Source organism: Planococcus citri, chromosome 3 (genome assembly GCF_950023065.1).
Source record: "Planococcus citri chromosome 3, ihPlaCitr1.1, whole genome shotgun sequence".
In the NCBI taxonomy this organism is placed as follows: Eukaryota; Metazoa; Arthropoda; class Insecta; order Hemiptera; family Pseudococcidae; genus Planococcus; species Planococcus citri.
Window position 1 is genome coordinate 71,382,616 of NC_088679.1, and position 11,589 is coordinate 71,394,204.

The window sequence follows — 11,589 nt, forward strand, 5'->3', positions numbered from 1 at the left end:
TTAAAATCAAAAACTGAAAATAAAATTGAGAATTTTAAAAAGATGGATCAACAATAAATTGAAAAACGAAAATGAAATCTAAAATTCTGAAAGCCTTGAACCAGAATCAAAAACTGTAAATGAAATTCATCAAAAAATGAATGAGAATGAATTTAAAAAAAAAATGAAAATGAAATAAAAAACTAAAACTAAAATCCAGAACTGAAAACAAAATTTGGATGATAGAATCAAAAGTTGTGAATAAAACTGAAATTTCTGAGAAAGTAAAAATTGAATCAAAAGCAGAAAGGATTAAATTTTTGAATTCCCAAAGTAAACTGTAAATGAAATCAATTACCTTACCTACAGGAAATGACCTGAAAAGCGAAAATTAAAATTGAAAGCTGAAAAGTGAAAATAGGTAATCAAATCAAAAACTGAAAAAAATACAGTATTTTAAAGACGAAATCATACAAATGAAACTAAAATTGAAATCGAAAACTGTGAATGAAATCGAATATTTTGAAAAAAAGAATCAAACACCATAAAACTTCGATTAAAAAATATGAAAATGAATTTAAAAATTGACAGTATGAAACAAAATTTAAAGAAATTATAAATTCTGAAACTCAAATCAAAAACTAGCTGAAATTCAAATAGAAAGAATATGAAATTAAAAACAGAAAATTAAATCAAAAACTGAAAATTAAAAAAAAGGAAATTAAAATTTAAAATTCAATTTAAAATTCTGAAATTTGTTCCCTTTTTTGTGTCTTAATAAATTTCTATATTGGGGGGGGGGAGGAGGGGGATGATTACAGAACGCTACTTTAGAAAAAAGTGAACCTGAAAATTATTGAAAAGATGAATTTCTATTGCATAGGTAGATTTTCATGTACCTAACATTGATTTTTTTAAATAAGCTCTGTCTAATTTTTAAGAAAAATATGACTTGTCTCAGGTGGTCAAACTCGTTATTTTTTTACTTCCACCTACTCGTTTTCATGTGAAATTTTACCAGGAATCTTCGGAATTGCATCTCATCTTCTGCTCGTTGGCCGAATAATGTGACGAATTAATACTTCAAGTAGGTGTATCTGTATTTCATTAAGTTTATGTAGATATTTATAAATTCATAACTTGGTACAATGAAATCGCGTATAATATTTCATTGAGTGCCATCTAGGCTATTGTTCAATTTTTAACATGCTACCTGGTAGGTATCTGCCGCGTTTATTGCACTCATCAGCAATGTCAAAGGTAGCTTTAAAGTACGTCACCTATCTAAAAACAATCAACCATTAACAAAGAAGTATGATTGCATTGTACCTACCTACTTAAACTAAATATTATTTTCGTTTTTTTTTTCCGAATAGGTATACCTAATTGCTGCATACTTTTTAATCAAACAAAATGTGTTTTCTGTTTATAATTGGAAATCGAAGAATGACATTTTTGTTACCTATTCTAATGTTTCAAAATGGGCCATTGATTGTTGAGTTAATCTGCCTACTAGGTACAAATATACTAACGTGAACGTTGAGACAATATTGATTAGTGAGTTCGAAACCTTTCTATGTGGAAGAGTTCCTGTAATTTGTCATTTACCTAGTTCGTGTTTCTGATTTCAACAGTATTAATTAATTTTTTTTCATTGAACAAATCTTGAATTAAGTGTTAGGTATACCTATACCTATACCTATACGGTCTAGATCATGAAGTATTATTTTGTGATTATTCTGATTGTTGGTGGACTCGATGAGGTAATATAAGAATTTCTTTCCATGAAAGTTAAAAGATCGGATAACTGATTTTGATTTTTTTTAATAATTTAATTAGGTACCTACTTATTGACTTTAATCCCAGCGTATTTTTCTAATTTGAAAAATATTTTATGAATTTTTTGATAGATCTTCAGCATTAGTCCACACCCAAAGAATTTTTTATGCAGTAATGGTTTCTATTTACGTAATGATTTCATTTGTGATGGTGTGAACCAATGTGGTGATTCCAGTGACGAATACAGCGACTGCAACCGGGTAATTATTGCATATACCTACCAACCAAACAATATATTAATTAATTGGTTGCTATCTGTCTAAGAATTTTAAAAATTAACTAAATACCTACTTCCTGAATGTTTTCAGGGTACCTGTCGTCCTGGATCGTTTGCTTGTAATTGCAACAGAAATAGATGCTTGAATGCTACGAGTCGTTGCAACAATGTCCCAGAATGTGGCGATGGCTCAGATGAGATGAATTGTGGTACGTATGATTAATATATTTGTAAATGTGGATTAATTAATTTTACTCTTCTCTTCAGTTATGCAGAGTGCTATGGAACGCATTTTGTATAATTCTTGCACCTCATTTATTTATTTTTGAATTAATTTACACAGGCAAAGATGTGGTAACGGCTGATTGTACGATCACCAGGGGTAAATTTCTCTGCCAAGATGGACTCAAATGTATTGATTTCAATTTCACATGCGATAACGATTGTAACTGTTATGATTGTTCGGATGAAAGTACCGATTGCTTGAAACATAGTAAATATTTCACAACTCCAATTTTATATCTACCTAAAAAAAAAACATTCCCAACTGTTCTAGTATTAATTAGATGTAAATTGAATTGAATTTTCCAGATGAAAACTTCTGTAACACATGCTCCCAGCCTTGCCTACCCACTCCAGATGGTCCTCAATGTGCTTGTTGTTCAACAGAGGAACACGAAAGTAGTCCTATATGCCAAGGTAGGTGCTCATACTTCATGTACAAAAATACTCATGTACCCAAATTATTATTACCTATCTTAAATCGTACTTTTAATTTTTTGAATTGATAATTCTTCATCAGAGATCTTACCCTGTGATCCGAATAACAAATGTGATCAAAAATGTGTTCGATTTTTCAACAAGGAACGATGCTTGTGCGATGAAAATTATCAAACTTCGAGAGATGAAATTACGTTCAATAGTTATTGTTGGAGTAATGGTAAGTACGTAGTACCTGCCTATCAATGACAAAAAACGAACGAATAGATTTGATAGGTAGATCAAATCTCGTAAAACTAAAATACTAAGTATCTTTCGTTCTTTTTTTTTCCTTTCTCAAGTATCGCATGAAAATGTTCTTCTGTATTCTACTACGAATCAAATAAAAGCTTTCAACCTCACCACCAATATCACAACTGTGATCGAAGACAAATTAAATTGCTTATCGTTGACTGCTGCCCATAATTACGTGTATTGTGCAGTACGTCGAAATAATACCGCATATATCTTGAAAATTTCCCAAAATAGCGATGAATTGATCGAAATTGTGAAATCAGGTACCTACCTACTAAAATTGAAATAAAATTCTTGAATTTTTATCTGCCAACATGGAAAAATATTTCACGATGTTTTTTGTTTCTTTTTTTAGATTCTCGTACTATTTATTCGATCGGAGTAGATTGGATTACAGGAAACATTTATTTTACCACCAATTTATCTCTTTCGGTTTGTACCAACGATGGTAAAATTTGCATGAAAATGAAATCTTTATCGTTGGGTGATTCCTATCATGTTGGTTTGGCTCCTAGATTTGGGTAAGTGATTATTTTTCTATTCGAGGTGGTGTTCTTTTCGGTCTCGACGAAAATTTCAACGTAGGTAGTTCAATAGCTATAAATGAGTGACAGGATCAAAACAATATTTTCAGATTCATGTTTTGGACGATAAGTTCACGCAACGAGCACGAAGAATCTAAAATTTTCAGATCTGCAATGGATGGTTCTGGTGAACGAGTTTTGGTAGGCGAAGATCTACGATATCCTACTTCTTTAGTAGTCGATGAATTGACTGAACGCGTTTATTGGCTGGAAACTGATGTTCAGTTTTCGATAAAATCTGTTCAATTTAATGGTAAAAATAAAAAGGTAGGTACCTACATGTCTGTTGTATGTTTTTCGGACTCAATTTTACGATTATTTTGAGATGCAATAATGTAGATCTTACTTTATTATAGGAATGGATATCGGGGCTTTGGCTTCCGTGGAATATTTTTGCCTTCAGCGTTTTTGAAAAAATGACGTTCTTCAGCACCCGCACTAGTACGATTCATAGTGCGGAAAAATTCAATAATTCCGGAGTCCATATTGTCGATAAAAGTGCAGCTTCTGTGAAATACGTATTCGCTTATAATCCTCTTCTACAACGTACCAAGGTACCTACTAGTTAAATACTTGGTACGTCAAACTTTTAAGTTACAAGGGAGGTATCCAAACTGGAAAAATATAAAACTATACAAGTCGGAAGATGATGAAAAAATACATCATCAGCCAAAATTAGAAGTGGGGAAAATTTCAAATTTCAAAAAAATTTATCTCGAAAACTGAGATTTGGTATGTAGGTATCTAATTTTTGTCCTTTCAAATCGATTGAGAACTATTTCGAGCTATTTTAAGGAGTTCTAGAGCCTCCAACAAATTTTTGAAAGTTGAAATTTCCACAAAATTTTACACAATGAAGTTGGAAAGTAAAAATTTACTTAATACTTACCCTAATTTCATCTTGCTAAGTCGATGGGAGTAGTTTCAAGCCGTTTTGAAGCCTCCAGCAAATTTTTAAAAATTTCAATTTCAAAAAAAAAAACAACTTAAAATCTGTTTAATATAAAAAAATATACTTGGGTATACAATTCTGAATCTGAAAGGGCATAAATCAATTTTGAGAAATTGTTGAGTAATTTAAAAATGAATACAAATTTCAAACCCTTGGAATTTTTTTACTACCTACTAAAAAAATTTCAATAAGATGAAAATTCAGGCATCAAATACGTACAATCAACTTGTATATAAAAATCTGCTTCTTTCATTTCCAGATCCCCAACCCCTGTCAAGGATCATGTTCTGGATTGTGTTTACTTCGTCCATTAACTCCTAGAGGCTTGAATCACACTTGCTTCTGCAATTCCGTGAAATCAAACAGTTCTACATTCTGGTGTAATAATCCCATCGACCAACCTGAATCCGATAGTGACATAGAATTCATATTGAACTATCCTGTGCTGTATTCAATTTTATTCGCATTTTTAGCAGGAGTTGCAGTTTATCATGTGATTCGAAAATGCTTTTCTGGCAGAAGTGGTCAAATGAATGTTAGTAGTAGTAATCCTGATAAGTCACCTTGGTGACCTGACCACATAATTTAATTTAATTTTATGCAGTTTTTCGAAGCATTATCTGATGTAGATAAGCTGCCACTGTCACCTCGATATTTTCCACGTAATATTCCAATCAGTGCCTGTTTTTTTATAACTTCCAGCACTGGTTGACTCATTTCTTGCAATGGATTCTCATCAAGTTTTCCTGGTAGATAGATGCAGCTTATCTCTAAAAATTATCATTATTTTTCATATTACATATAAATTTAGTCTTGATGTACCTATTAAAAAAAAAAAAAAATTGCATTTATCATGAAAGAGTTTTATTTTACGAGTATTTTCAAGTGTTTTCGAGCCTCGAGGAATTATGGAAAAATACCTACAGTATAGTCAAACCAGATGTCCATTCAGGATTTCATTCTTTTTTTCCTAAAAATTTAAGTTATTAGGAAGTACTTTACTTGAGTTATTTGTTCTGCATCATCGAATTGTCTCCGAAAATGTGACCTCAGCTTGAGAAAAAAGATGTCACCCACCAAAAAAAAGGAAATTTGCAGAAAATTATCGAGAACTGATTGGATATCAACAGTAATTAGGTAATAATTCAAAACAGGAAGAAGTTATTGATAATGATAACGTTGACAAGCATCGAAGCATTGATAAATATTCTTCCATTTGTTTCCGTTTCAGTCATATAGTAGGTACTAGGTAGGTAGAGGTACTGAATAGATTAGTCGGTATAAATAGTCACTCATAAGAGTACATTATTTATACATACTGCACCAGCTGATAATGAGACCGAAGGAGGAAAGAGGGGGGAGGGTCGTCGTCCGTTTTTTTATAGTTTATTCGGAGAAATGATGAAGAGTGTATCTTACGGTTTTGAAATCATCAAAAAATTACACGAATCCTTGGCTCATCTATGTACTCGTATACTTCCAAACGTTTTTAATTTTTTTTAAATTGAAAATTGGAACCATTTAAGTCCTTTTTTTCAGGTGGAGAGAATATGAAAAAATAGAGCCCGATACTTATACTTTGGACTTTGACGACTTCTTTGATACCAATTCATCATTTTTTTTTATTTTTTTTTTCATTTCACCTCCAACAAGACGTATTCGATCGAACAGAAATATTTTTGAATCCAGCAACACTGAATCGAATTAACATAAGTAGGTGGATACCTTCAAAAATACATCACTAGCCAAAATTTAAAAAGCTAAATTACATTTTTCAATTTTTCGTGAATTTTTAAAAATAAAATTTGAGTCAGAAATGCAAAAAAAATCAAAATTTTTCCAAATTGAACTAAAAAGCTGAAATTTTATATAAGTTATTTTATTTCAAACCACTCGATTCGATTGAAAACTGTTTTGAACCGTTTTAAGAAGTTTCTGGAGCCTCCAGCAGATTTTTGACACTTCAAATAATTTCTGCAAAATATGGTTGAAAAGCTAAAATTTACATTCTACCCTAATTTTACCATGTTCAGTTAATTGAAGGTGGTTTCAAGCCGTTTTGGAGCCTCCTGCCATTTTTTGAAAATTCCAGATTCTTATGGAAATTTTAAGGAACTCGTAAAAAATTAGTTTTTGACTCTAGAAGATCGGTTAGGTTGGTAGGCTCCCAATAATTAATATTCTTGGGTACATTCAAACTTATATTAAAAATCTGGAAAGAAAAAGAAACTACAGGAAATGTGATTACTGAGAATAATCATTAAGAAATGGGAAAACCTAACTTTTTTTTCAAAACATGATCATTTATATATACTACCTAATTGAACAGAATTAATATCTATAAACGCCTTAGCCATCTTTACTCCGAAATTGAACAAAAATATACACTCGTACGAACCGTACGAATATGACTAGGTACCTCATCTCTAAAGTATTTGCAATTTATATATATCATTTCGAAAAGAAAAAAAAGATATCAAAGTATTACTCATAGGAACTACCGAGTACCTATCTAAATCGTCACGATTTATAGCGATAAATGATACAAGTTGATGTTATTCGAACTCGTTATCTGCAGTTCACCGCGGTAAAAAATACAACAGTTCGTTTCTAGCGAGAGTTAGTTTTTTATAAAATGAGTTTTTTATAATTTGAAAAAAAAGTGAAAATTTTGGTTCATTATGAGTAAAGTGCGTCGGTTATCTTTTCACTCGAAATTTTCCGCTGTTTATGAAGTTAATGGCGATGGAGGTAGCGGTAAAATATCGAGGTGTGCCCAGAGTGAATTATGCGAAAAAACTGACACCGCTGCGACAACTTATTCTTCATGTAGTAAAGATGTCCAGGTGATCGGTGAAAGGATAGCAAAACATGAGAGTCAAATTTTGGAGTCTTTGAAAAATTCTGAATGTATGGTTGAACATTCGATGGAAACTGGAGCTGCTACAGCTAAAGTAAGTACCATACCTATCTAGGTATTAACATTTAAAGTAAATACCTACATATAATATTACGACTAGGTAGGTACCTATTTGGTTGTTGAAGAGCTCAAAAAAAAGAGTCCATGTATTGATTTTTTTCTAATGTGGTATCAAAGACTTTAAGTAGGTGTTTTAGAAGATAAAAACTTACCTACTGAAAAAACATGCACGAAAATTCTAAATTTGTCAAATAAGATGAATATCCTGTCCATTTATTTTATTATCTTTAACTTTTGGCTCAAAGTTCCACAAATTACACTTACCTATTTGTATCAATTTGACTTTTCAATTTATACCTACTTTTTTTGAATAATTATAATTTCAGGAATTGCATCATCAACGAGAGCAACTAGAAAGGACTAACTGTTGTTTGAATGAAATCGATGACGATTTACGTACCAGTAAAAGACATATCAGATCAGTATCGGTAATTATTACCTACATCAACGTGTTTCCTTTTCTCTATTTTCTCAATTTTTTTAATGAGATATTGAGCAGAAGCAAAGCAAATGTAGGGTTTTATTAATTCTCTATTCATATCGTATTTCAGAGTTTTTTCGGTGGTATGAAGAACTATGTTTCTGGTAAGGCTAGCAAAGTGACTTATAAATTTAACCGAAAGTCTCGTGAAATTCCAAGTGAAGTTCAACGAAAAGATGACGATGATGATGACGACGGCATTGATAAAATTGAAGGTAGGTATATTGGCCTATTTCCGCTTATGTAAGTGGTAAATTTTGTAATGAGTAATTAGTATTGGCATACATTTTATTTGCCTATCTAGTATCGGAAGATTCTGGCGTTGAATGTGTCTCTTATCGCAGTAGAAGTTTCGACGAGGTGGATAATTTCAATGATGCTGTGAACTGTCATTTGAATAAAATTAACAATGGTTTGGAAGCACTCAAAGGTAAGGGTGAATATTTTGAATTATTATTGATTGGTTGAATGTCTTGGAATATTAATAATAATGTAAGTACCTACCTACTTATGTACATATATTAATTGATTTTTTTTTCATGTAATGAAGGTCTAGCTGTTGGTTTGGGCGATGAATTGGATTCACAGAATAAATTATTAGATGAACTAAATACTAAGACGGAGAAAGCTGCGATGGAAATGGACAGACAGGCAAAAATCGTTGATAAATTATTAAAATAAGCTGTTTCGTATCTATCAAACAATTTTTTTTCAATTTTTTAATTTACTCCTGACTTAAAATAAACTGTGTTAAGTAAGTACTAAGTAGGTACTTAATTCTGAAATTGTGAGCAACATTTTTTTTTTTTTTACCAAAATGTTTTTATTGAAACTTGCAAATCATTTTGCACAAATTTTGAAATTTTCTCAAAAAAAATTGCACTTTAACCTACGTAATTTTCTGACTTACGAAAGTTACTTTACATGAAGTTTTAGTTGAAATCAAAAAAGATTTATTTGATCTAAATCAATTGTTCTTTTATTGATCTATACAGTTTTGTATCAGCTTAGAATCTATCCTCTACAGCTGATGAATTAATTCCATATTTTTTAATTTTCATTAGTTCAAAACAAGTTGTGCCGAACTTCCCTTCATTGAAAAATGAAAAAAAAAATGTAGGTAAGGACTTAATTCATTCAAAAATCCTCTATTTTTGTCTCAAAATTTTTCTTAATAATCACCCTTTCGAGAAAAGACTTTTCTGAATCTCTCGAGCTATTTTGGTTCTCTTGTATAAAGCTCCTAAATTTGAAAAAAAAAAATGAATAAAAATTTGAATTTTTTCTACTTAGTTCAAAAAATATTTTTTAATCCAATTTATTCAAAAAGATTTTCATTTTTGACATTAGAATTTGTCCAAATATCTTGCCTTTTCAAGAAAAAACTTCCCCAGGTTCTTCAAGCTTTTTTTTGGCCACCTTGGGCCTAATTTAGAACCTGTCAAGATGGAGAAAATGAAAAAATGAAAAAATAATGAAATAAGTAAATAAATAAAGTCAGATGTTCTTTTTGGAAATTTTTTATTTTTGATCAGATAGGTAGATACGTGTTGGAATTTCTTGTTTGAAAATTTATTATTTCTGGTCAAAATCCATAACTACCTTTTCAAGGAAAAATATCCTTCGGGGCCCTTTTTGTTTGGTTTGTAAACTTCACATTTACAATAATCTAGGTACATAAATTCTTATCTGATCAAAAATAAAAAATTTCCAAAAAGAACATCTGACTTTATTTATTTACTTATTTCATTATTTTTTTATTTTTTCATTTTCTCCATCTTGACAGGTTCTAAATTAGGCCCAAGATGGCCAAAAAAAAAGCTTGAAGAACCTGGGGAAGTTTTTTCTTGAAAAGGCAAGATATTTGGACAAATTCTAATGTCAAAAATGAAAATCTTTTTGAATAAATTGGATTAAAAAATGTTTTTTGAACTAAGTAGTGGATTTTCGGCACGACTTATAATACGAAGTTGAAGGACTGAAATTTTGGAGAATTAAACTAAAAATCGACAACTTTGTGGGATGGGTAACAAAAAAAAAATTTACGAGTGCAAATTAAAACTATTTTATTTTGTAATATACCTATCGATAGTTTACTTTTACCTTTTTGTAATAGTAATACAATACAGTTTACCGACTGCATGTCATTATATTTTTTGAGAAGCAAGTTGTGATCATTATACAGGGTGGCCCAGAAAAACCTTTCACACTTTGGTAACCATTTATTCGTGTCCCGTAAGGGTTAGAGGAATGGTAAACACAGCTTCAGGTAGCCAATGGATGCCGAATTATGTTGCAGTGTATGTTTTTTGTTGTAGAGAAGTGGACGCTTGTGCAGCTCGCTGTTATCATAAAGGCGTTTTACCAAAATTTTAATGCAGTCATTATTTTGGTAAGATGCCTTTACAATAAAAGCACTCTGCACAGGCATCCACTTCACCATGAAGACAAACATGCATCAGAACATAAGTTAGCATGCCTTGGCTATAGGAAACCGCGTTTACCATTCCACCAAGTTGTCTGTCTGGATGGGCGTGGCTTCAATACCGGTTATGGGGACCATGTGTTTTTGAGGGAACGGGGAATGGAGATCAGATTGCGCGATGTTTACACAGGTTCTCGTTCCAAAACTGCTGAGCAAGCGAAAATATTCGGCTAACAATACGATACAACCATCCTTCAGTTGATAAAACGATTGTAAACATTTCCCTTACTGAATAATCTCACGCAACGCTGAAAATCACTGGCTGCCAAGATTATCAGATTTATGAGATTGTGACTTCTTTGTATGGGGCTTACTCAAATCCTAGGTGCATAAAATTAATCCAGGGACCCTAAATGACCTCCAGGACAATATTATTAGTGAATGTGGCCTCATCGGTCAAGAAATTTTGACAAACATGTTCAATAATTCTAAAAAACGTCTGGGCAAATGTGTGAAAAAGATGAAAAACATCTTGGTGGCCAAATTTTTGACCTGGGACTCGTAAAGTTGATTTGAATATATGGTCTGTAACTGGCATGTCTCTACTTTATTTTCGTTTTTTAATCATTTCTCTAGGTGTTTTTTTCTCGGAGTAGTGAGCAAAACAAATGTGAAAGGTTTTTCTGGGCCACCCTGTATATTATCTTCCTTCATTTCTTATCATGTAGGTACATACTTACTTTACTGGTGTCCCACTATTGATGAGTAAGTTTACAAGTATTTCTGGGAGTCTCTAAAATGAGGCTACAAGTATTCACCTCAAAAAGACCATCAAAATTGATTTTAGCAGTCAAACAAAAATAGACCACTCTTAATCTAAGCTTTTTACGTTGAAATGTTCGACAACAAGGATTTTTTTATACAGTAATGATCGTTAGTGTTTGAACTGATGGAAAAGAATTTTGAAAATTTACGCATGCATCGATCAAAAAGGTCAGGAAGACAGTAAATCTGAATTTATGGCACCTGTGGTCGGCGATTTTTAGACCTCGATGAGAGATGACGAATGGCGCAAACCGCAGTTCTCAGAGTGAATTTGCAGAGATAGGTATAAGGTT

General features: G+C 31.7%; 2 protein-coding genes across 2 annotated transcripts; both read left to right on the top strand.

Moving 5' to 3' along the window:
- The first annotated feature begins 1,529 nt into the window (after positions 1-1,529).
- On the top strand, positions 1,530-5,428 carry LOC135838857 (low-density lipoprotein receptor-related protein 1B-like). The gene is made up of 11 exons (XM_065354655.1): positions 1,530-1,742; positions 1,890-2,018; positions 2,127-2,244; positions 2,379-2,528; positions 2,627-2,734; positions 2,838-2,975; positions 3,097-3,312; positions 3,405-3,570; positions 3,684-3,900; positions 3,990-4,187; positions 4,845-5,428. Exons 1-11 carry the CDS (start codon positions 1,695-1,697, stop codon positions 5,154-5,156), a joined length of 1,800 nt encoding a protein of 599 aa, XP_065210727.1. The 5' UTR covers positions 1,530-1,694; the 3' UTR covers positions 5,157-5,428.
- A 1,717-nt stretch (positions 5,429-7,145) lies between these two features.
- Positions 7,146-10,188, top strand: LOC135838867 (synaptosomal-associated protein 29-like). The gene is made up of 5 exons (XM_065354671.1): positions 7,146-7,539; positions 7,892-7,993; positions 8,117-8,261; positions 8,351-8,476; positions 8,597-10,188. The coding sequence occupies exons 1-5, from the start codon at positions 7,267-7,269 to the stop codon at positions 8,725-8,727; spliced, it is 777 nt and encodes a 258-aa protein (XP_065210743.1). The 5' UTR covers positions 7,146-7,266; the 3' UTR covers positions 8,728-10,188.
- The last annotated feature ends 1,401 nt before the right edge of the window (positions 10,189-11,589 follow it).